The sequence below is a fragment of the Ochotona princeps genome, unplaced genomic scaffold, assembly GCF_030435755.1.
Source record: "Ochotona princeps isolate mOchPri1 unplaced genomic scaffold, mOchPri1.hap1 HAP1_SCAFFOLD_170, whole genome shotgun sequence".
Taxonomy (NCBI): Eukaryota; Metazoa; Chordata; class Mammalia; order Lagomorpha; family Ochotonidae; genus Ochotona; species Ochotona princeps.
The window spans coordinates 8545-30565 of record NW_026699527.1 but is presented as its reverse complement, the minus strand read 5'-3'; the positions used below and the strand labels follow the sequence as shown (position 1 = coordinate 30565).

At 59.1% G+C, this 22021-nt stretch overlaps 1 protein-coding gene across 1 annotated transcript; it reads left to right on the top strand.

Annotated features, from left to right (window-relative positions):
• Positions 1-283: 283 nt before the first annotated feature.
• Positions 284-21863, top strand: LOC131479227 (microtubule-associated serine/threonine-protein kinase 1-like). The gene is made up of 27 exons (XM_058659788.1): positions 284-460; positions 679-776; positions 2131-2219; positions 2546-2621; positions 4403-4481; positions 6290-6450; positions 6569-6644; positions 6855-7064; positions 7691-7792; positions 7881-8013; positions 8109-8179; positions 11535-11620; positions 11711-11919; positions 15485-15623; positions 15739-15871; positions 16052-16217; positions 16348-16449; positions 16605-16727; positions 17165-17274; positions 17613-17746; positions 17828-18081; positions 18171-18380; positions 18550-18779; positions 19037-19159; positions 19263-19396; positions 20285-20472; positions 20593-21863. The coding sequence occupies exons 1-27, from the start codon at positions 284-286 to the stop codon at positions 21861-21863; spliced, it is 4884 nt and encodes a 1627-aa protein (XP_058515771.1).
• The last annotated feature ends 158 nt before the right edge of the window (positions 21864-22021 follow it).

Sequence of the window (22021 nt, the reverse complement as noted above, 5' to 3'; positions counted from 1 at the left end):
TCATCCATCTATCTGCTCAACCTTCTAGACAGCTCTGTCCCTCCACCCCAGGCCTTGGCACCTGCAGCTGAGGCCGTGGTCAATCGTAGCACCCCATTTTCCTTTGATGCAGTCTTTATCATGCCCCCCCCCCCCGCACACACACACACCCCACCATTAAATCTCACTCACTCCTCCAAAAATCTTGTCTTGTGTCCACAAATGAACACGGAGCTGTCAGCTCAGGAAGATTATCTGAGATTCCGCCTCGCCTGCGAACTTGACCTGACGTTGGGGAGGGGTGATGGAGGAAGAGGAGGAGGGTGGTAAGAGTGGTCACCAGGAGGACCCCCCTGCCCTCTCCAAGAAGCCGGTGGTCGCTCAGCCCACAGCCAACGGTGAAGGGGCCCACGCTGACCTCCGTCCTTTGACCCCTTTTCGCTCCCCAGAAGGATCTGCCCCTGCCTCGGAAAAGCAGCAGGTGAGTTTTGCCGACTGACTGACTGGCGCGCGTGGGAGCAGCCTGGCCCTCGTGTGCGGGAGGGATGCGGAGGGAGCACCAGGCGCGTGCGCAGGCGGGCGGGTCCAGGCGCGCTGGCCCTGGCAGCGCCCTCTCCCGGCTGGCCGCGGCCGCAGGGTCCTCCCCTCCCCTCCTCTCCCCTGCCTTCCCCTCCCCCCTGCGCTCTCCTCGGCCCGCAGCGGCTGCAGCCTCCGCCCCGCGCGCTCGCTCCCCGCGCTGCTGCTGCTGCCGCCGCCGCCGCCGGCGCACGCACCTGCCACCATGTCTCCGCCGCTGGGTCATGTCTGACTCTCTCTGGACTGCGCTTTCCAATTTCTCGATGCCCTCCTTCCCTGGCGGCAGTATGTTTCGCCGCACCAAGAGGTAGACCCCCTGCTTTCCCCTCCACCCCGAGCCTTTCCAGAACGCCGTCCCTCTGGCCGCTGCCGCAGGGCGGGGCCCCGGGATGCTGTAGCTCCTGGGTCCAGCTGCACCAGACAGAGGTGCCCGCGCTGCTCCTTCCCGCCGCCGAGGACGGGGATGACATGGGCCGAGGCTTGGGGGTGGGGGTGGGGGCTGGAAGATTGCACGTTGCAGTGGACGGCCTCACGGGGAGGGGTGAGGGTGGCGCGGGGTGGGGAAGGTTATGGTGGTCTTTGTCTGCGGGCAGTGTGGTTCAGGCCGCCCCCAGGGCGGGGTGGGGTGAGGTGGGGAGAGGTAGGGGAAGATGGGGAGGTGGGGGGGTGCTTGGCACTACCAGAACAATAGCGACAGCCTGGCCACCCCGCACCCCACACGCGCCGCGTGCTCTTGGACCTGATTTGCTCAGTCACTGCGGCTGGAGCTGGGGGAGGGGGCCTCCCTCTTCCCGAGTTGGGGTCTCGGGAGGTGGAAGGAGGCTGGGGAGCGGGCTAGGTGGGGGCTTGTATTCCTAGTACACACCTCTCCCCCCTCAAAAACTCAGCCTCATCCCGAAAATAGTGCCACACAGGCAGGCGGGCGGGCATGATGTCACGCACACTCACACCAGCTCCCGTGGCCCAGAGGTTCTGGGGTGGCCGCCGCATTACTGGGTCACGCGGGTCCCAGAGCCACGCACAGAGTGGCAGGTCAGGCCCCCCATCCCCCCAGGCTCTGTGTCCAATGCATCCTCTCCCATCCCACCTGTATGGCCAACTACACCTGCACACAGGGAGGTCACCCAGTGGCAAGGACACAACCAAGCACCCAATGATGTCATAACACACAACACTTTACAGATAGGCATGTATGTCACACAGGCCAAGGCACGCTGGCCCCCGGGGAGGGGACACATGGAGAATCCCAGGGGATCGCACACAAGGCCCACCCAGGTCAGGCCACACTGGACCCCAGAATGCTGCACAAACGGGTACGTGGGGTGATGTGGACACACAGGCTACCACCCACCTAAAGCCACCGTCACCGTCCACTCTGGCAATGCCTCCACAACGCATACAGGTCACGGGGATGGCATCCGCTGCCATCCACTCGGCTGCCTCCTCCTCCAGGTGGGGGTACCTCCCAGCACACACACACAGGATCTGACATGGGTGGGTGGGATGTCTGGGTCCAGCCCAGGGATTCACTGGGCTGCGGCCTGGCCTGGCCCTCTCGCCTCACCTTCCCTGCAGTTGCCGCACCAGTAACCGGAAAAGCCTCATCCTGACCAGCACGTCACCCACGCTGCCGCGACCCCACTCCCCACTGCCGGGACACTTGGGTGAGAGGCGATGGGCACGCGCCAGCCCGTAGGAGGTTGGGCCAATGGCGAGGGGAAGGAATGGAGTTATTTCTGTCAGAGCCCTTGTTAAGTGGAGTGGACAGGAGATGGGGGCAGGATGGAGAACCCACACCCGGAGCATGGGGCCATCTCCAAATCTCCCGGAAAGGTGGCTGGACTGACTCAGGGACGCCCCCGGGGTCAGAGAGGCAGGATGACGGCTAAAGGGTCGAGGCTCACATCCAAGGAGGTCTAGGGGGCCCCCACTGCTGTGGGCACCTGGAAGCTGATGGGATGGCCTCCAGCACCCCGTCTTTGCTCCACAGGCAGCAGTCCTCTGGACAGCCCACGCAACTTCTCCCCCAACACCCCCTCCCACTTCTCCTTTGCGTCCTCGCGAAGGTGAGTCCCCAGAGCCCTGGCCTGCCACCTTTCCCCTCCCACCCACCGTCTGGGCTGCCATCTGTCCTCCTCCTAATTGTCCCCACGCTTCGGCCTGGAGGGACCCTAAGGGTGTGCAGCCTGGGGGCGGTGCCAACCGCAGTCCCTCCTGGCAGGGGCAGGGCTTCCAAGGCGGCTGAGCGGACAGTGCGCCTGCGCCCTGGGACTCGGTGGTGGGGTGGGGGAGGCGGGTGTCTCCCCGACGCTTCCCTCTGTTTGGCCGGGCGGTTCCATAGCAACGGGACCCGGGCTGCCCAGAGGAGGTGCGCAGGCGCAGAGCGCACACGCTGTTGCCCATCCAGGGCATTCCTGGTCTCCAAGGTTGGGGGGAGGGCGGCTGGGGGAAGCTCAGATTTCCCCCTGAGGGCTTCTAATTGCAATTGCATTTTCCAAGGGGCGATTTGGGGGAGGCAAGATTGAGGAACAGATTGCTGTCATACATTGGGGAGAAGCTTATTGGGCATCTCCAAGAGGTGTGACAAGACTCTTATTCCAACCTCTTTTACCAAGCGATGTTCAGACACCTGCTATGCCTTGGGGTCGGAGCAATGATGCTGTATCCCTTACCCACTGGGTGGAGCAGGGCAGGTTGACCATTGAGAAGCTTGGTCATGGCAAGGGCTGATGTGGGAGACCCAGGCCCCACGGGCACAGCAGGTGGCCCATGGAGTTGGGTGCAGGGCGCTAAGGCAGCAGGCTGTGGTGGTGTATACAGGAGTGTGTGTAAGTGGGTGTGTGGCTGTGTGCCCAGGGCCGTGGGGGTGGTGGTGGTGGGGTGACGTGTCACTGTGTGAGATTATGAATGTGGCAGCCGTCATGTGCCTCCATGAGTACCGTGGGTGTGTGCAGCCGTGCGTGGGGCTGTAGGACTGTGAATGAACGTGTGGCGCAATGAGAACTGCCATGTGTAACAGGAGGAGGGCGCCCTGAGCGTGTAAGCTGGGTGAATGTGAGCGTGTCGGGGAGTGTTTGCACGGATACGTGCACATCGTGTTGGAAAGACAAGGTTATTTGTCTCAAACGCTTTGAGAGAGCTTCCATCTGTTGGCTCACTCCCCAAATGGCTACATTGGCCAGGACACGGCCAGGCTGAAGCCAGGAGCTTCGTCTGAGGGCACCACGGTGCCTGGGCGTTCTGCTGCTGCCTTGGCCAGGTGTACTGACAGGGAAGCAGAACAGCTGGACTGGAAGTGGACACTCCACTAGGGGGTGGACCGAACCCACCGCACCGCCATAGCAGTCTGCGCGCGTGTGTGACAGTGTACTGCCTGGTGGCGTGCCGGCCTCGTGTTCAGCCTGTGTGTGTGTGTGTGTGTGTGTGTGTGTGTGTGTTGGGTGAGATCGCAAGCTCTGAACTTGATTTCCTTGGCGCGTTAACCCTTGGGGCTCTCCTTCGGAGAGCTTTTTCATGGGGTTCACCATAGGTGGACTTCAGGGTCTCTCTGGGATGACTCCCTTGAGTGGCCCCTCAGGGGCCACTCTGGAGGGCTAGTTCATCATGGGGATGACAGCCAAGCAGGGCCAAGGGGTGAGGCAGACGTGGGTCCCACCTGGAGACCCCAGTCCCTATGTGGAAGGCTCACCTGGAACTCGCATCTCACAGTGGCAGATCTATGCCCCTTACTTCTGCTCCTGTGCTTACCACTGGTCGTGGCTTCTCTCACCCCTGGGGAGGGGGGGGCACAAAATGGGGGTGACCTCTGGGCACCCCCAAACTGCTGAGCATTGTGGCTGGGTTCCAGGGCGGACGGACGCCGTTGGTCTCTGGCCTCCCTCCCTTCCTCTGGCTATGGCACCAACACGCCCAGCTCCACAGTCTCGGTGAGTGGGGCCGGTGGGTGGGTTTGAGGGTGGCGCCCTCAGAGTACCTCCCCCCACCTTTAATACCCATGGTGGGGAAAGTGGGGGGGAGGAAGATGGGAGTTAAAACATGAGGAGTGGTTGGAGCTGGGATGGGAATAACCCGAGGGCAGGCGACCACACAGCGGCTGCAAGTGACAATCGCCAGAAGCCCGAGAAGGCTGCCGTGGGGGGTGGGGATATTCCAGAAGGGGGATCAGCCAATGGAGAAGTTCCAGAAGCCTAGGAGGACTTGCTACATTTGGGAAGGTGAAAGCAGCCTTCTGTGGCCACACCTCCGGATTGCAGACAAAGAAAAGAGGTGATGAAGACCCTGTCCTTGACCTTGCTGGGACTGTTGGCGAAGGCTGGGAGGTGGATTTTGCTGTAAATCCTACAGGACAGCACCAAGTGGCTATCGCATTTCTATTTTTAAGATTTGCTTATTCGTTCAAAAGGCAGAGTTACAGAAAAAGATAGATCCTCTGTCTGCTGGTTCGCTTCCTAAATGGCCGCAAAGAGCTGGGGCCAAAGCCAAGAGCCAGGAGCTTTTTTTTCTTGGGCTCCTACATGGGTTCAAGATCCCAAAGGCTTTGGGCCATCCTCCACTACTTTCCCAAGTGCGTGAGTAGGGAGCTGGATGGGAAGTGGAGCAGCTGGGACATGAAGCAGTGCCCATATGGGTTCGCGGTGCTTGCAATTAATTGAGCCATTGCTGAAGGTCTCAAACTTATTATTTTTTTTAATTATTTATTTGTGTAACCAAAATTATTTTTGAAAACATCAATTCCTTCATTCCTCTGTTTCAAGCTCTATATTTCAAATGTAATAAAATAAATCCTTTTTAGAGATTATTTTATTTGAGAGGCAGAGTTACAGAGAGCATGAGGGAGAGAGAGAGAGAGATCTTCAATCTATTGGTTCACTCCCCAAGCGGCTGCAATAGCCAGAGCTGAGCAGATCCAGGAGCCAGGAGTGTTTTCTGGGTCTCCCATCTGGGTGCAGGGTCCCAAACACTTGGGTGGTCGTCTGCCGCTTTCCGGGAAACATCAGCAGGGAGGTGGATTATAGGTGGAGCAGCTGGGACTCGAACGGGTGCCCTATGGGATGCTGGTGCTGCAGGTGGCTTTACTTGCTATCCCAGAGTGCTAGCCCCTAAAATAAATCTTTCAGAGTAAAACATGACTGTGGTTGCAGGCTGAACGGCGTGGACATCCTTGTGTCTCTGCAATGGCCAGCTGTGTTTGGCCAGCTGTATGCCAGGCTTGGAAGGGCAGATAGCAACCAGTGATAAAAATAAAGATGCAATATGACAGGAGATGAGGCAGCCAGCAGGAGGGGAAGCCAGGCTTGGCGAGGACATGCGTGTGGCCAGCAGAGGCCTCCCTGGGGTGGGGGTGTGTGTCCTGGGCAGCCCCTAAGGCAACGGCGCCCATTGCTCGTTCTAGGATCTTGTGCGAGCCAGGTGCTGCTGGAACAGCAGAGGGGTGGGTGGTGATGGTAACGGGTCAGGGCTAAGCAGGAGAGGGGAACAGATGTGCGTGCCAGGCCTTGTGGGGTCCCGTGAGGACCTGGGAGCCGTGGAGGGTTCTGGCCAGTGGAGGGGTAAGTAAGACCAGCTTGAATAGGCTCCCTGCCACTCTGCAGCCCTATCCTGCTGGATGCTGGGAGCTGATGGTCATAGACCGCCATGCCCGGGTGGGCGCGAGGGGTCCTCCCAAAATGTTCCCAGCCTGAAACTCCCACCACCCACCCATCCCCCCCGACCCTGGCCCCTTTGCCCCCTGCAGTCCTCCTGCTCCTCCCAGGAGCGCCTGCATCAGCTGCCGTACCAGCCCACGGTGGACGAGCTACATTTCCTCTCGAAGCACTTCGGCAGCACGGAGAGCGTCACGGACGAGGATGGCGGCCGCCGTTCCCCGGCGGTGCGGCCGCGCTCCCGGAGCCTCAGGTGCGCGGGCGCTGTCCAGCCGCCGCTCGCCCCAACCCTCACCTGCACGCTGGTAGTTGGGGTGCAGCTCGGAGGCAAGGGACTGGATCATATGGTACCGCTGCTTCTGTCCCTGCAGCCCCGGGCGCTCGCCCTCCTCCTATGACAACGAGATCGTCATGATGAACCATGTCTACAAGGAGAGATTCCCCAAGGTGAGACTGGGGGAGAATGGGCTGGTTCGCTCTCACCCCCTGCTGTCATGGGGGCTCCGTGTGCCTCCTGCACCTGCTGCCGGCCGGCCTCGGCTCTGTGCCAGCCGGAGCGCGCCCGGTGCTGGCAGCAAGCTCTCCACAGTCACTGCCTACAAGCACGCCTAGCCATCCACCCGTCTCCAAACGCCGTGCCTCTCATTCCTTCTGCAGGCCACGGCGCAGATGGAGGACAAGCTGCGCGACTTCGCCCGCGCCTACGAACCCGACAGCGTGCTGCCGCTGGCGGACGGTGTACTCAGCTTTATTCATCATCAGATCATTGAGCTGGCCCGAGACTGCCTGGCCAAGTCTCGCGAGGGTCTCATCACCACCGTCTACTTCTACGAGCTGCAGGAGAACCTGGAAAAGCTGTTGCAAGACGTGAGTGCTCGTGGAGGACTAAGGATGCCCGCCCCCATTTCTGCAGCTGTTGGTGTATGTGTGGCCGGGGGCGAGGGGAGCTAGCGCGTGCACCTGCCGCGAGCTAGGCTGAAGCTGGACATCCAAGGGTTAAAAAAGAAGCTGTGATGTAAAAGCAGATTTTTGTTTTAAAGGATCCTCATCCATTGGGTCACTTCCCAAAGGCCCACAGTGGCTGGAGCTGGGCTGGTCCTGAGAGCCAGAGGTGTTGTGTTTGTTTGTTTGTTTGTTTGTTTCCAGATCTCCCACTTGAGTGCGGGAGCCCAACCCCTTGGGCCATGCTCCACTGCCTTCCCAGGCACATGAGCAGGGAGTCCGACTGGAAGTGGAGCAGTCAGGACTCCAGGTGGTGCCCATATGAGATGCTGGCACCACGGTTGCCATTTTTTTTCTGTGCTATGCTACGGCACTGACCCCTATCATTGCAATTTTTTTTTTCCACTGTACAACCCCTGGGGCCACGTTTGCTGAGGCGTGCAATGGGACCGCCAAGCAGGTGCACTGTGGAGGGCAGTGCCGGGCACCTAGCTGACTCAGGGTGCCTGTGAGCTGCCCGTCACCTGGGCCCTTCTCTCCCCCCTGCTCAGGCCTACGAGCGCTCCGAAAGCTTGGAGGTGGCCTTTGTCACGCAGTTGGTGAAGAAATTACTCATCATCATCTCGCGGCCTGCCCGGCTGCTGGAGTGCCTGGTGAGGGGGCAGGACGCGGTGGGGAGCTGGGGGCGGAACCTGGGAGCCCAGGGAGACCCCCACAACCCCTGCCCTGCCTCACCCCTAGGAGTTCAACCCCGAGGAATTCTACCATCTGCTGGAGGCAGCCGAGGGCCACGCCAAAGAGGGCCACCTGCTCAAGACCGACATTCCGCGCTACATCATCCGCCAGCTCGGCCTCACGCGGGACCCCTTTCCAGGTGCGGCCCCCTCCCTGGGGCAGGGCGTGCGGGGAGCGCCAGGCTGCTCGCGCGGGGGGCTGGCCAGTCCAGCCTCACTCTCAGCCCCTCCCTAGACGTGGCGGCGCATCTGGAGGAGCAGGACAGTGGAGGCTCCAACACCCCAGAGCCCGACGACCTCTCGGAGGTAAGGCGGTGGGGGGTCATGTGCCAGCTGTCTGCCCTGGGGGCTCTGTGTACATCTCTTGGTCTCACAGCCCACCTCTCAGTCTTCGCATCTGTACAATGGAGGTGGTAACATCTCGTTGTTCCCAGGAATTGCGTGTCCTAGTGGAAGACACCTAACATGAAACATGAAAAAAATTATATATATATATATATATATATATATATATATATATATATATGTTATTTTTTATGGGAAAGGCAGATTTACAAAGAGGAGAAAGAGAGAAAAAGTATCTGCTGGTTCACTTCCTAAGTGGCTGCAATGGCTAGAATTGAGATGATCTGAAGCCAGGAGCCAGAAGCTTCTTCTGGGTCTCCCACGCGGGTGCAGGGTCCCAAAGCTTTGGGCCGTCCTCAACTGCTTTCCCAGGCCACAGGCAGGGAGCTGGATGGGAAGTGGAGCTGCCGGGATTAGAATCGGCACCTGTATGGGATCCAGGCAGATGCATAGGCGAGGACTTTTGCCACTAGGCTACCGCGCTGGGGCCCTTCTTTATTCTTTTAAACGTTGAAATACACACAGTTTAGAAGCAGTGAGTACATTCATAATCTGTCTAGTTTGACAACAATGGCATTCCCCCCACATGCCCGCGAAGGACGCCCCGCACATGCTGAGCAGTCAGTCTGACTCATCGTTTCCCCGAGTCTGTTACTGTGTATTTGAAAGGCAAGAATTACAGAGAGAATGAGGGCAAGAGTGAGCGAGAGGAGAGACAGAACTTCAATTGTCTGGTTCCTTTGCCAAATGGCTGAAATAGGCGGGGCTGGGCCAGGCTGAAGCCAGGGGCCAGGAGCTTCCTCTGGGTCTCCCATGCAGGTGCAGGGTCCCAAGGCTTTGGGCCGTCCTCCACTGCTTTCCCGGGTGCACCAGCAGGGAGCTGGATGGGAAGTGGAGCAGCTGGGATAAGTTGCTGGGGTCGGAAGTGGCACCTCAATCCCCAGCACCACAGCGCCAGCCCTTGGACCCACTTTCTCTCAACAGGAATTTACCTGTTCTGGGTATTTCACGTAAACCAGGTTGTTCACTCTGAGGCCTCTCCTCGCCGGCATGTCAGTTAGCGTCGTGTTTTTATCTGAAGGAGAAAGAGAGAGATTGTGCATCCCCAAATACACCGTAACAGCTCAGGCTGAGCCACGTCACAGCCAGGAGGCAGGAGCTCCCTCCGTGGCGTCTGTGGTGGGTGCCAGAGACCCAAGGCCATTTCCGCAGCTTGTGAGGGGCCTGCATCGGAAGCAGAACAGCAGGACCAGAATCAACATCTGGGTCTGAGAAGTGGGGGGTCCCAAGGTGTGGCTGCACCCCCTATGCCCCCAATGCCTGTCCCCACGTATTTCTTTCAGACCTGGGCGTGCTCTGGCGCACATCAGGCTTTGTCCCTTGTCATAGCTGAGTGATGTCCTGGGTGGATGGCGGGACCAGGAGCAGTGGTAGACACTGGGTTGTCCTCTGTTTGGCAATGGAGTTGCTCTCAGCATTTACTCACAAGCACCGATTTCGGCAAACTTGCTTCACTTCCTGTGGGCATAACCAGGAGAGGAAATGTGGTTGCCTTGGAAACTCTGTAACCCTTCAGTCATCCCGTGTCCTCCTAGGCTGTCTCCCTATGGGAAGGGCAGCTCTGAGAATGGGGAAATGTGCCGTAATCCCACCCCACCCTCGTCAGATCTTCCAAGTGGCCTGTCTCTCGTCCATTTGGACCTGAAATATAAAAAAAAAAAAAAAAAACAAAAATCAGATTTGTTAGGGGGAAATTTTTTTTTTTTTTTTTTTTTGAGAGGCAGAATGACAGAGAGGGAGAGCCTGGCCAGGGCTGGTTTAGGAGCCAGGAGTTTCTTCCAGATCTCTCCTGTGGGTGCAGGAGGCCAAGTGCTTGGGCCATCCTCCACGGCTTTCCCAGGTGGATAAGCAGGGAGCTGGATGGAAAGTGGAACAGCCAAGATACGAAACCAGCACCTACCTCGGCACTGCAGGTGGTGGTCCCACTGGGTGATTTTTGTCCTGTATTCTGGGGTACCTACTTCCCCCAACACAGCAGCTACTCATGACCAACCCTGGTCTACCTGGAATGTGCAGTCATTTGACGTTGTAAGCTTGTTGTCCAATGGTTTCTCTACACTCACACACACACACGTGCGCACACACACCCTTTCCTTGCTCTGTGTAGTTATATATTTCAAAGAGTCTCACCTGTGCATGCATTTGTTTAATTTTTTGAATAGGTAATGGAATGACATCACTCAAAAGTCTAAAACTCTAAAAAAGGTATTTATCTCTAATTGCTACTCGTAGGACCCTGTATTAACTCCGTTGAACTGAGTGATACAAATCTTCCATCTTCCTATTCGTTTTTCTTGCCTGATTAATGTTATGCTCTGTGAAAGATTGGTCCTGAATCCTTGCTTTCGGCTGCTTCTCTTTCTCTGTCCATTGGAAAATCAGCCACTGTTAGGCTGTGTTCTTAGGAGCATACAGGTTCAACACTTTTCATATCCCATCAGTCTTTTCGTGTAGTGTCTCAGAGGTAAACCATCCTTGGTTGCCATTGCCTTATACCCCCAAAATGTGATGACATAATTTCATCTTGCCATTTTTTAAAAAGACTTATTTTATTCTTATGTCAAAGAGTTAGAGAAAAAGAGTTAGAGAGAGAAGGAAAGAGAGAGAGAGAGAGAGATGTTCCATCTCCTGATCCACTTTCCAAATGGTCGCAATGGCCAAAGCGGAGCTGATCCAAAGCCAGGAGCCAGGAACTTCTGCTGGATCTCCCACATGGGTGCAGGGTTCCAAGGACTTGGGCCATCTTCCGTCTCCCCTCCATTTTAAAACTTATTTTATTGATTGGACAGGTAGATATATAGAGAGAAGGAGATCTTCCATCTGCTGGTTCATTCCCCAAGTGACCGCAACAACTGGAGCTGAACAAATCTGAAGCCAGGAGCCAGGAACTTCCTCCAGGTCTCCCATGTGGGTGCAGGGTGCCAAGGCCTTAGGCCTTCCCTTGCTGCTTTCCCAGGCCACAAGCAGGGAGCTGGATGGGAACTGGGGCCACTGGGATTAGAACTGGCACCCATATGGGATCCTGGCACGTTCAAGGCGAGGACTTTAATCGCTATGCTATCACGGTGGGCCCACCCTCATTCTGATAGTTTACAAAGCGCCTGCCACGGGGATTGTACTCATTTATTTCTGTCCCATGGAATGGGTTCACCTGCTGATCCATTACGCACACACACACACACACACACACACACACACTCCGTGCCTCAGTTTCCCCTGCTGTCGCAGTGATGGTAATGATGGTCTCCCCTGCCAGGGTCAGAGTGGTACCTCCAAGGCCAAGAAGCCCCCCGGGGAGAATGACTTCGACACCATCAAGCTGATCAGCAATGGCGCCTACGGGTGAGCCACCCGGGGCTCTGGCAGGGGGGCGGGCGGCGGAGGCCGGGTGTCCCAGAGGTGACGGCCGGTCCTCGCCCCCTCCCCCTGCAGCGCCGTGTACCTGGTGCGGCACCGGGAGACCCGGCAGCGCTTCGCCATGAAGAAGATCAACAAGCAGAACCTGATCCTGCGGAACCAGATCCAGCAGGCCTTCGTGGAGCGCGACATCCTGACCTTCGCCGAGAACCCCTTCGTGGTCGGCATGTTCTGCTCCTTCGAGACGCGCCGCCACCTCTGCATGGTCATGGAGTACGTGGAAGGTGTGGCTGCCTCGGGGGCTGCGGGGGTGGGGCGCGGGAGGGCGCGCTCACGCACTGTTCAGAGGATGTGATGTTGTCAGACTTATTGTTTTATCTGTTTGAAAAGCATACTTGAGAGAGAGAGAGAGAGAGATCTTCCACCTGCTGGTTCACTCCCCAAATGGTCCCGACAACCAGGACTGGGCCAGACCAAAACCAAGAGCTTCTTCCTGGTCTCCCACACGGGTGCAGGGACCCAGGCCCTTGAGCCCTCGCCCGCTGCCACCCAGGGTGCCCATGAGCAGGGAGCTGGGTTGGAAGCAGAGCCAGGACTCAAAGCAGGTTCTTGGATGTGGGATGCCTGTGGCCCAAGCGGTGTATTCAACACTGCCCCAAACAGTGTCCTCATAGCTCTGTTTATTCATGCATGTCTGTGTTCATTATCCGTGTATCTGTTCTTGAGTGTTCAATCAGTTTATCCATCCGTGTACCCATTTGCCCATCACGCGTCTACTGGCTGCAAGTGGTCTTCACTGTAACATTTCTGAGCGTCAGATTTGTGGCACAGCAAGTTCAGCTGCCATTTGCAATGCTGGGATTGTCCCATGCGGGAGCGTTGAGGTCCAAATCCCACTTCTGCTGTGCTTCTGATGCAGTTCCCTGGCAACACACTGGCCAAGGTAGCAGCGATGGCCCAAGTGCTCGGGCACCTGCCATCCACATGGGAGACTCGCCCGGAGCTCCTGCCTCTTGACTGTGGCCAGTTGGAGGTCAAACCTCTGTCACTCTTTCAGATGAATTATCTCATTACCTGAAACATGGAAGTCTATTTTTATTTGTTTATCAGGGACAGGTGGGTTCCTCATCTTTGGTTCACTCCCTAAATGTCCAGAGGCCAGGAGTGAAGCCAGAAACCAACGACTCAAGCCAGGACTTCCACATGAGTGACAAGGACCCAAGTCCCGGAGCCATCCCCACTGTCTCCTGGCACCCGGGGTCTGAGCTGGGGCCCAGTCCCCAAGTGTTCTGATTACGGAACACAGTCAAATGTCCCCTCCACTTGCCACAGACCGATTTGTTTCAGAGGTATTTCTGGGTTTCAGAAAAATATTTCCACATGTTTGTGGGAGTCCCCCTGGTTTTTGCGTTTTGTGTTGATGTCTTGGTTCCAACGGATGAAGCGATATTAATACATTGTTACCCAGTGTATTTCCCCATTCTATTGCACATAGCATATGGATATGTGGTTACTAACAGCGAAGGGAATTTGCACTTTCCTTCCACCTACCCATCTTCTGTGTCTCTCCCTCCATTCATCTGCTTATCCATTCAACTCACCTGTTGCTCATCCATGAACCCATGCATGCCTGGTTAGCAGGCACCCAGGCCTGCATGTGCTAGACACAGTTTTAGCCTCCAAACCTTTACTCTAGTATCTGTCTCATCAATGTAGGCATCTATCCACCCATCCACCCATCACCAGTTCATCCTTTTGTTATCTATCGTCCATCATCTTTGCTGCATCCATCCACCCACCCATCCTTCAGTGTATCCACCCATCCACCCCCACATATCCATCCATCTACCCATCCATCTACCTGCCACCCATCCATCCGCCCATACATCCACCCAACGTTGTTCTTTAAAGAAAATGGGTTTTTTTATATTATTTTTATTTAAAAGGCAGATTTAAAGAGAGAAGGAGAGATAGAGAGAAAGATCCTCCCTCCATTGGTTCATTCCTCAAATGGCCACAATGGCTGGAGTTGAGCAGATCTGAAGCTAGGAGCCAGAAGCTTCTTCCAAGTCTCCCACGCAAGTGCAGGATCCCAAGGCTCTGGGCCATCCTTGACTGCTTTCCCAGGCCACAGGCAGGGAGCTGGATGGGAAGTGGAGCCGCTGGGATTAGAACTGGCGCCCATAAGGGATCCTGGCACTAGGAAGGTGAAGGCTTAGCCAGTTGAACCAATGTGTCATTCCATTCATCCATCCATCATTTCATCTATCTATCTATCTATCTAGGTAGCTACCTCCGCCCATTCTCCCCACGGTTCCTCCAATAGCTGACCCTTGCACATCACATGCTGGCCTGTCTCACGGCCATGACCAAAACAAGCCACTGGGCACAGGGACAATAGATGAGGTGGGGACTAAGAAGCCAGCGGAGCTGTAGCCCGGGGAGTGAATGAGGCACATAGTAGGAGGCATGAAAACGGAGAGCGAGGGTCGAGCTGAGGGTCCAGGGCGTGGGTGGAGGGGGCTTTCACTGTCTGAATGGCATTGGCTTTCTTTCCAAAGTCAACAGGAAGTCACTGGTGGGGGAGTCTAAGCAGAGGAGGCTGGCCACTGCACTAGTTCAAGGGTCAAGGCGGAGAAGGGGAACAGGGGGGTCTCTCAGGTGGATGGAGTACCCACCCAGTAGCTGCCACACGTGCCCCCTCGCACCGCCCAGCCCCCAGGGAATCTTTGGAATTCAACATAGTTTGCTTGCTTCTCAGCTTAAGCAGGCTTAGGAGTCAATGAATTGGAGCTGTGGCAAAAAGCAGGCTCCTGGTCTTGGCTTTCAGAAGGGTGGTTTGGCCAACATCTGAAAGCCAGCAAATCCTTTTTCTGTTAAAAAAAAAAAATGTGATTGGAAAGTCTCGGTGACCTTCAGGAATAGCTGTATCTGGGTGCTGAGAACACATCCCCTGTGGGTGCTCCTTCCACACCTGCAGGCTTCTCCCCCAGGCCAGCTCTTGGCAGAGCAAAGTGGTCATCCAGCCGACCTGGGGGCACATGGGCAGGTCTTGCAAGGAAGAAGGGAGGATGCCGAGTTGCCTCACTGGGGCAACCGGAACCACACCCCCGGCTCTACCGCAGCACCTGTGAGGTCTAACCCTTAGAAGGAAAAAAATGTCAGTGCAGAGAGACAAAACAGCAGTGCTGGACCCCACCTTGTCACACAGTGGGAAAAGCTGCTGGCAGCACATGTGAGCTCTGGTTCTAATCCCGGCTGCTCCACTTCCCACCCAGCTCCCTGCCTGTGGCCTGGGAAGGCAGTCGAGGACGGCCCAAAGCCTTGGGACCCTGCACCCACGTGGGAGACCCGGAAGAAGCTCCTGGCTCCTGGCTCCACCTTACTCTAGCTCTGGCCATCGTCCCCATCTGGGAAGATTGTCTTTCTCTGTCTTTTTATCTTTCACTCTGTAATTCTGACTTTCAAATTGATCCATAAACACTAATGCTGCCTGTAGCAAGCCTGGTGGGATTCAGGAACCTGAATTTTAAAGACGGTGACCTTGAGGGTTTGGATGCTTCCCCTCTACCCGCAGCTCTCTGCGTGCCCAACCCAACCCCTCACAAGTCCCTTTGCGAGCAACATGGGCGCATCTCTCTCTTGTCACATGGGCTAAGGGCATGGGAAAAGCAGAAGGCCGTGTGCCCTGTGTGACTTCAGAAAAACTTCTTTGGGGGCCTCAGTGTTTCTTAGCTGCATAATGGGTACAGGCGGTTGAGCCAGTGCCAGGGCATGCAGGGAGCTCTGGACTCCGGGCCAAGGGGGCCTCTCTCTTCACGTGATGGGGGTCCGCTCCCTGGCCCACAGGCGGTGACTGTGCCACCCTGCTGAAGAACATCGGGGCCCTGCCCGTGGAGATGGCCCGCATGTATTTTGCAGAGACCGTCCTGGCCTTGGAATACCTACACAACTATGGCATCGTGCACCGTGACCTCAAGCCGGACAAGTGAGCCTGGACCTTCCCCCCACTGCCCTGCACGCCTGCCCGCCCGCCCCTCCCCTGCCCACCCGGCGAGGCCTCAGTGGGCGACACACCCTCTCCCCCTCTGGCGCTGCTGCAGTCTCCTCATCACCTCCATGGGCCACATCAAGCTCACGGATTTCGGGCTGTCCAAAATGGGCCTCATGAGCCTCACCACCAACCTGTACGAAGGCCACATCGAAAAGGACGCCCGCGAGTTCCTGGACAAACAGGTGCGCGTGCATGCTTGCATGTGTGGCTGGGGGTGGGTGGGGCTTTGCCAGGAGTGGAGGGTACCCAGGGCTCCATGGAGGCAGGACCAGGTCGGGGTGGGGTGGCAGGGACAGCTCTCCCGGGGGACCCCACCCCAGGTGATGGGCCAGGGCGCAGGCTGACGGCCGGCACGCCCCTAGGTGTGTGGCACCCCTGAGTACATCGCGCCAGAGGTGATCCTGCGCCAGGGCTACGGCAAGCCGGTGGACTGGTGGGCCATGGGCATCATCCTCTACGAGTTCCTGGTGGGCTGCGTGCCCTTCTTTGGAGACACGCCTGAGGAGCTGTTTGGCCAGGTCATCAGCGGTAAGTGGAACGTGCGTGGCCCAGCCGACCAGGCGCCCCTACTCCCCCAGGCCGGGAGATGTGGGAGATGGACATGCCCTGGCCGTGGCCTCCCCGGCGCGGCGCCCCCTAGCCCCTGTCGGCTTTGCAGATGATATCCTGTGGCCAGAAGGGGACGAGGCCCTGCCCGCGGACGCCCAGCTCCTCATTTCCAACCTGCTGCAAACTAACCCCCTGATCAGGCTGGGGGCAGGTGAGCGGAAGGGAGGCAGGGCTGTGCTGCGCTGCACGCTGGGGACAGAGCCGCTCGCAGCTGGCGCAGCTGGCGCCGTGGCCCCCCAGGGCTGGGCTGGGCTGCGTGGCGCGGGGCCGCGCCAGCCTGTGGACCCGGCCTTGTGGCCTTTGCAGGCGGCGCTTTTGAAGTGAAGCAGCACAGCTTCTTCCGGGACCTTGACTGGACCGGGCTGCTGCGGCAGAAGGCGGAGTTCATCCCGCACCTCGAGTCGGAAGATGACACCAGTTACTTTGACAGTGAGTGGAGTGTGATTCGGGAGAGACTGGGCAGGGGGCTTGGCACGCTCGAGGGGCGTGCCCCGCAGAGGGGGTCTGGGCCTTTTGGGGCAGGGGTCTGCAGCCAGGGTCTGTATTTTAGGGGGCAGAACTTCGATTCTGATTGACGTAGGGGTGCAGCTTGGCCCAGAAGTGTTGCTAGGACCCAGAAGTGGCAGGGCTGAGGTGGCCCGGACGCACACCCTTAGGTGCCCGGCGCAGTGGGTGCTGCCTCTTGGGGACTGAAGGGGGCGGGGTCCCAGCATCTGGGTGGAACCTTAGTCACCTGGGAGGTTGCAAGCAGGGGCGTGGCCAGGTGGGGAGAGGGGAGGAGGACTCACGACCTCCCACCCCACTTCCCTTTGGGGGGTGGGGGAGACACCCGCAGTGGCAGCCCACGGCTGCTCCTGCCTCCGCAGCTCGTTCGGACAGGTACCACCACGTGAACTCCTACGACGAAGATGACACAACAGAGGAGGAGCCCGTGGAGATCCGCCAGTTTTCCTCCTGCTCCCCTCGCTTCAGCAAGGTGGGTCACAGGGCGCGGCTTGGGTGGGAGTGGCAGGTGCAAGTAGGTGGGGGAGAGGCTGTGGGGAACTGGGTCCCGGTGGCCAAATTCTCAAGGGATGAGGGTTACTGAGAGAGGCACGGGGGCTAGGCGAAATGGGGCCTTGGGGTATTAATGGAGCACAGCCTGGCCAGGACCAGAGCAGATGGGTCTGACGGGGTGGAGCAGATTTGTAGGTTGTTGGGTCCTAAGGTGGGTCGATGTCCTAAGGTGGGTTGGGGGTGGAGCTTGGTGTGGGCTTGTCTGATTGACTAGGGATCAAGGATGGGCCACACCCCAGTTGTCCCTCTGCCTTGCAGGTGTACAGCAGTATGGAACAGCTATCACAGCACGAGCCCAAGACCCCTGTGGCAGCCACAGGGGGCGGCAAGCGGGAGGGACTGGGAGGCTTGACCCTGCGTGAGAAGACGTGGAGAGGAGGTTCCCCAGAGATGTGAGTGAGCCGGGCAGGAGGAGCGGAGAGCCGAGAGGGACCTGTCCCCCTCTGACCATGCCCCCTCCGCCCTTCCAGCAGCAAACGCTTCTCAGCATCTGAGGCCAGCTTCCTGGAGGGCGAGGCCAGCCCCCCTCTGGGAGCCCGCCGCCGCTTCTCAGCCCTGCTGGAGCCCAGCCGCATCAGTGCCCCCCAAGAGGACGACGATGAGGCCCGGCTGCGCAGACCTCCCCGGCCCAGCTCTGACCCGCCCGGCTCTGGCTCGCTGGACACGAGGGCCTCCAAAGAGGGACTCCCGTTAGAAGGTCCTCCCAGCTCTGGGAACTCCGAGGCTGGTGAGTGAGCCCCCTCCTCCTCTGCTCATACATAAAGCATTCCCTGACCTGGGGCTGAGCCCTAACCACCTGCTTGCTGCTCGCTGCAGCTGATGGCCCCCGCCCCGGTGAGCTCTGTCCACCCTCAAAGGATGGGGACCCTACAGGAGGCCCTCGGGCCACCAATGACCTGGTGCTGCGCCGGGCGCGGCACCAGCAGCTGTCGGGCGACCCTGCGGCGGAGAAGCGGCCGGCGCGAACCGGAGGCAAAGTCATCAAGTCGGCCTCAGCCACCGCTTTGTCCGTCATGATCCCTGCAGGTGATGGTGGGCCCCGGGGTAGCAGGGAGGTTCTGCCCTTATGGAAGGCCAGATAAGCCAATAAGATGTGTTTGGGGTGGACCAATGAGCGTCTGCGCTGAGATCTTTGCTCTGAGGCTCAGACATGGGGGGAGAACCCTGATCTCTGATTCCGGCTCTGTGTCTTCAGTGGACCCCCATGGAGGCTCCCCACTCGCTAGCCCCATGTCGCCGCGCTCTCTCTCCTCCAACCCGTCTTCGCGAGACTCCTCCCCGAGCCGGGACTACTCTCCGGCAGTCAGCGGGCTGCGCTCCCCCATCACCATCCAACGCTCGGGCAAAAAGTATGGCTTCACGCTGCGCGCCATCCGTGTCTACATGGGAGATTCGGATGTCTACAGTGTCCACCACATTGTCTGGGTGAGCACCCCTGGGTGCGAGGTGGCGATGGCTGGAGCAAGGCACCCCTGGTGAGATCCTTCAGTGTCCTGCAACTTTGAGGTCCTCCCCCACCCCCCGCCCCGCGCACCCAACACCTCAGTTCCTCCATCTGTAAAAATTGCCATTTCATCTGCTGCCAGAGAGTCAAGTGCCTGGTGTGTTTAAGCTTGGGGGACACCCCTTCCTTGTGGCCAATCCTATTAACCCTGCACCTTATGGGGTTCCCCCCTGGCTAGCACGTGGAGGAAGGGGGTCCGGCCCAGGAGGCAGGGCTGTGTGCCGGAGATCTCATCACCCACGTCAACGGGGAGCCCGTGCATGGCATGGTGCATCCTGAAGTCGTGGAACTGATACTTAAGGTGAGTGTAGGAGAAAGTGGGGGTGAGCGGGCCGAGGCTGGGGGGAGCCCCGGACAGTCTCCGACCTAGCATTCTCCCCATCCCACCCCCAACTCCTCCCTAGAGCGGCAATAAAGTGGCAGTGACGACCACACCCTTTGAGAATACCTCCATCCGCATTGGCCCTGCCAGGCGCAGCAGCTACAAGGCTAAAATGGCCCGGAGGAACAAGCGCCCTGCTAAGGAGGGCCAGGAGAGGTGGGCAGAGGGACCAGCGACCTGCTCCCTCGGAGCCGTGGACCAAGGCTAGGGGGGCTTGCGGGGGAGGGTGGATGGACAGAAGGAGGGCGGCGCTGGGATGGTGAGAAGAGGCAGGCAAAGAGGCTGCGCTAGGCGTTGGTGGGGAGGGGGACAGCAGGTGTGCATGTCCAAAAAACTGGGGGGATGTGTGTGTGGGTGTCCCTGCCCTCAGGGATGTGTTGAGACAGAACTGGAAGGGATGACTGACGCAGGGGCGCATGCCAGGCAACGTGGAGCCAGCGCGAGTCACTCCTTTCCTTACGGCTGGAGAAGGGCACTAGGAGGGGTGGGTGGGGCTGGAAGGGTCTCCCCCACCCCCGGATGAGAGGCGTGGGGACCAGAGCGTGTTAGAGGAGCTAGGCAAGGCAGGACAAACGAGTGAATTTCTAATGATACAGGGAGGAAGTCCTGCAGGTGGGCAGGGCCCAGGGGGTTGGCTGTGAGATTGGATGGGTGTTTCTAGTTTGCACGGGGAAGGGCCAGAGGAGAGTGGGCGGGGCTAGGTGGGTCGTTCCCCCCCCAACAAAGGGACGGTTTTGTCGTGGCCTGGATAGGTGGGTTGGAGCAGGAGAGAGCTTAGTCTGGGAGGGGCCAGAAAGGAGGTGGGTGGAGCAGAAATAAAAGAACTGTCCCTCTTGGTGGTTTGGAGGTGGTGGTAGTGGGTAGATCCCATAGTGGGACTGAACTAAGAGAAGTTCTTTCTGTCTAGCTGCAGAGGGAGGGGCCAAGAGGGTGGGAGGTCACGCCCCCACCCCGCGTTGTGCAGTCAGAAGTGGGAGGAACCCGGAGCTCCCGTGGGAAGGGGGGGTCAGGTCGAGGCTAGGTGGCCCCGTCCCTGTCCCCCAGCAAGAAGCGCAGCTCTCTCTTCCGGAAGATCACAAAGCAGTCGAACCTCCTGCACACGAGCCGCTCGCTCTCGTCGCTGAACCGCTCGCTGTCATCCAGCGATAGCCTCCCCGGCTCGCCCACGCACGGGCTGCCGGCGCGCTCGCCCACGCATAGCTACCGCTCCACGCCCGACTCCGCCTACCTAGGTAAGGCCAGGTGCTTGGGCCCAGGGAGGGCAGTGCAGGGGCTGGGAGGGTGAGACCCTCTGCCGGAGTTGGTCCTCCATCGAGCCCTTCCCTGCACCTGCTCCGGGCTGCGCCCCGCAGGCGCTTCTTCGCAGAGCAGCTCGCCCGCCTCCAGCACCCCCAACTCACCCGCGTCTTCGGCCTCGCACCACATCAGGCCCAGCACGCTACATGGCCTGTCGCCCAAGCTGCACCGCCAGTACCGCTCAGCGCGGTGCAAATCGGCCGGCAACATCCCGCTGTCCCCCCTGGCGCACACGCCGTCCCCTACGCAGGCGTCGCCGCCGCCGCTACCCGGCCACACGGTGGGCAGCTCGCACACCACGCAGAGTTTCCCGGCTAAACTGCACTCCTCGCCGCCCGTCGTGCGCCCACGTCCCAAGAGCGCGGAGCCTCCACGCTCGCCGCTGCTCAAGCGTGTGCAGTCGGCCGAGAAGCTGGGTGCCTCCCTGGGTGCCGACAAGAAGGGGGCCCTGCGCAAACACAGCCTCGAGGTGGGCCACCCGGATTTCCGCAAGGATTTCCACGGTGACCTGGCACTGCACAGCCTGGCAGAGTCCGACGGCGAGACGCCTCCCATCGAAGGCCCAGGGCAGGTGGCGGTCCGCCGCCTGGGCCGTCAGGAATCGCCCCTGAGCCTGGGCACGGACCCGATGCTGCTGCCCGAGGGCACACCTCGGCCACCTGCCACCACAAGCAAGGAGAAGGAGTCCCCGGGCGGCACGGAGGCCTGCACCCCTCCATCCCGCGCGACCACCCCCGGGGGCAGGACTCTGGAGCGGGATGTTGGCAGCTGCACGCGGCACCAGAGCGTGCAGACGGAAGACGGCGCAGTGGCTGCTGGGGGACCCTGGGCTGTGGCCAAGGCCGCTCTGAGCCCCGTGCAGGAGCACGAGACCGGCAGGCGCAGCAGCTCCGGGGAAGCGGGCACGCCCCCGGTGTCTATTGTAGTGGAGCCCGCGCGACCCGGAGCCAAGACCCCGGCGCCCCAGCTGGGCATCATGGACTCCAAGGGTGGGCAGGGCCCTGCGCCCCCAGCCGCTCCTGCGCCCGAGGCCCTCCGAGGCCGGGAGCGCTGGGTGCTGGAAGTGGTGGAGGAGCGAACCACGCTGAGCGGCTCCCGCTCCAAGCCAGTCTCCCCCAAGCCCGCTCCGGACCCCCAGACCTCCTCCCCTGCCCCAAGCAAAAGTGCACTTGGTTGTAGTGCAGGGCCTCCGGCCACATCCGCTTCCCTCCTGGTCCCAGGTGCCAAGAGCGAAGTGGGGCTGACCTCACAGGGCCCCACCAAAGCTGTGGCCCCTGCAGGTCCGGCCAAAAAAGGGGCGTCCAGCCCCACTTCCCCAGGCCCGTAACCCCAGCGCCGGGTTGGCCCTGTGCCGTAGAGCTGCCCTGTATACATATGTACACATATAAATAAAATGCCACTGTGTAGTGTGACCCTTCTGGGGCTCAAGGCAATGACGTAACATGACCCATCCCCTGCCCCAATCATCACCTGCTCTGCCTGTGT

Excerpts from the sequence above, each read along its gene's own strand:
- LOC131479227 (XM_058659788.1), top strand. The coding sequence starts at position 284 with ATGGAGGAAGAGGAGGAGGGTGGTAAGAGTGGTCACCAGGAGGACCCC. Across the intron at positions 16,450-16,604 it reads CCTGATCAGGCTGGGGGCAG|GCGGCGCTTTTGAAGTGAAG; the intron begins GTGAGCGGAAGG and ends TGGCCTTTGCAG. Across the intron at positions 19,397-20,284 it reads GCTAAGGAGGGCCAGGAGAG|CAAGAAGCGCAGCTCTCTCT; the intron begins GTGGGCAGAGGG and ends CCTGTCCCCCAG.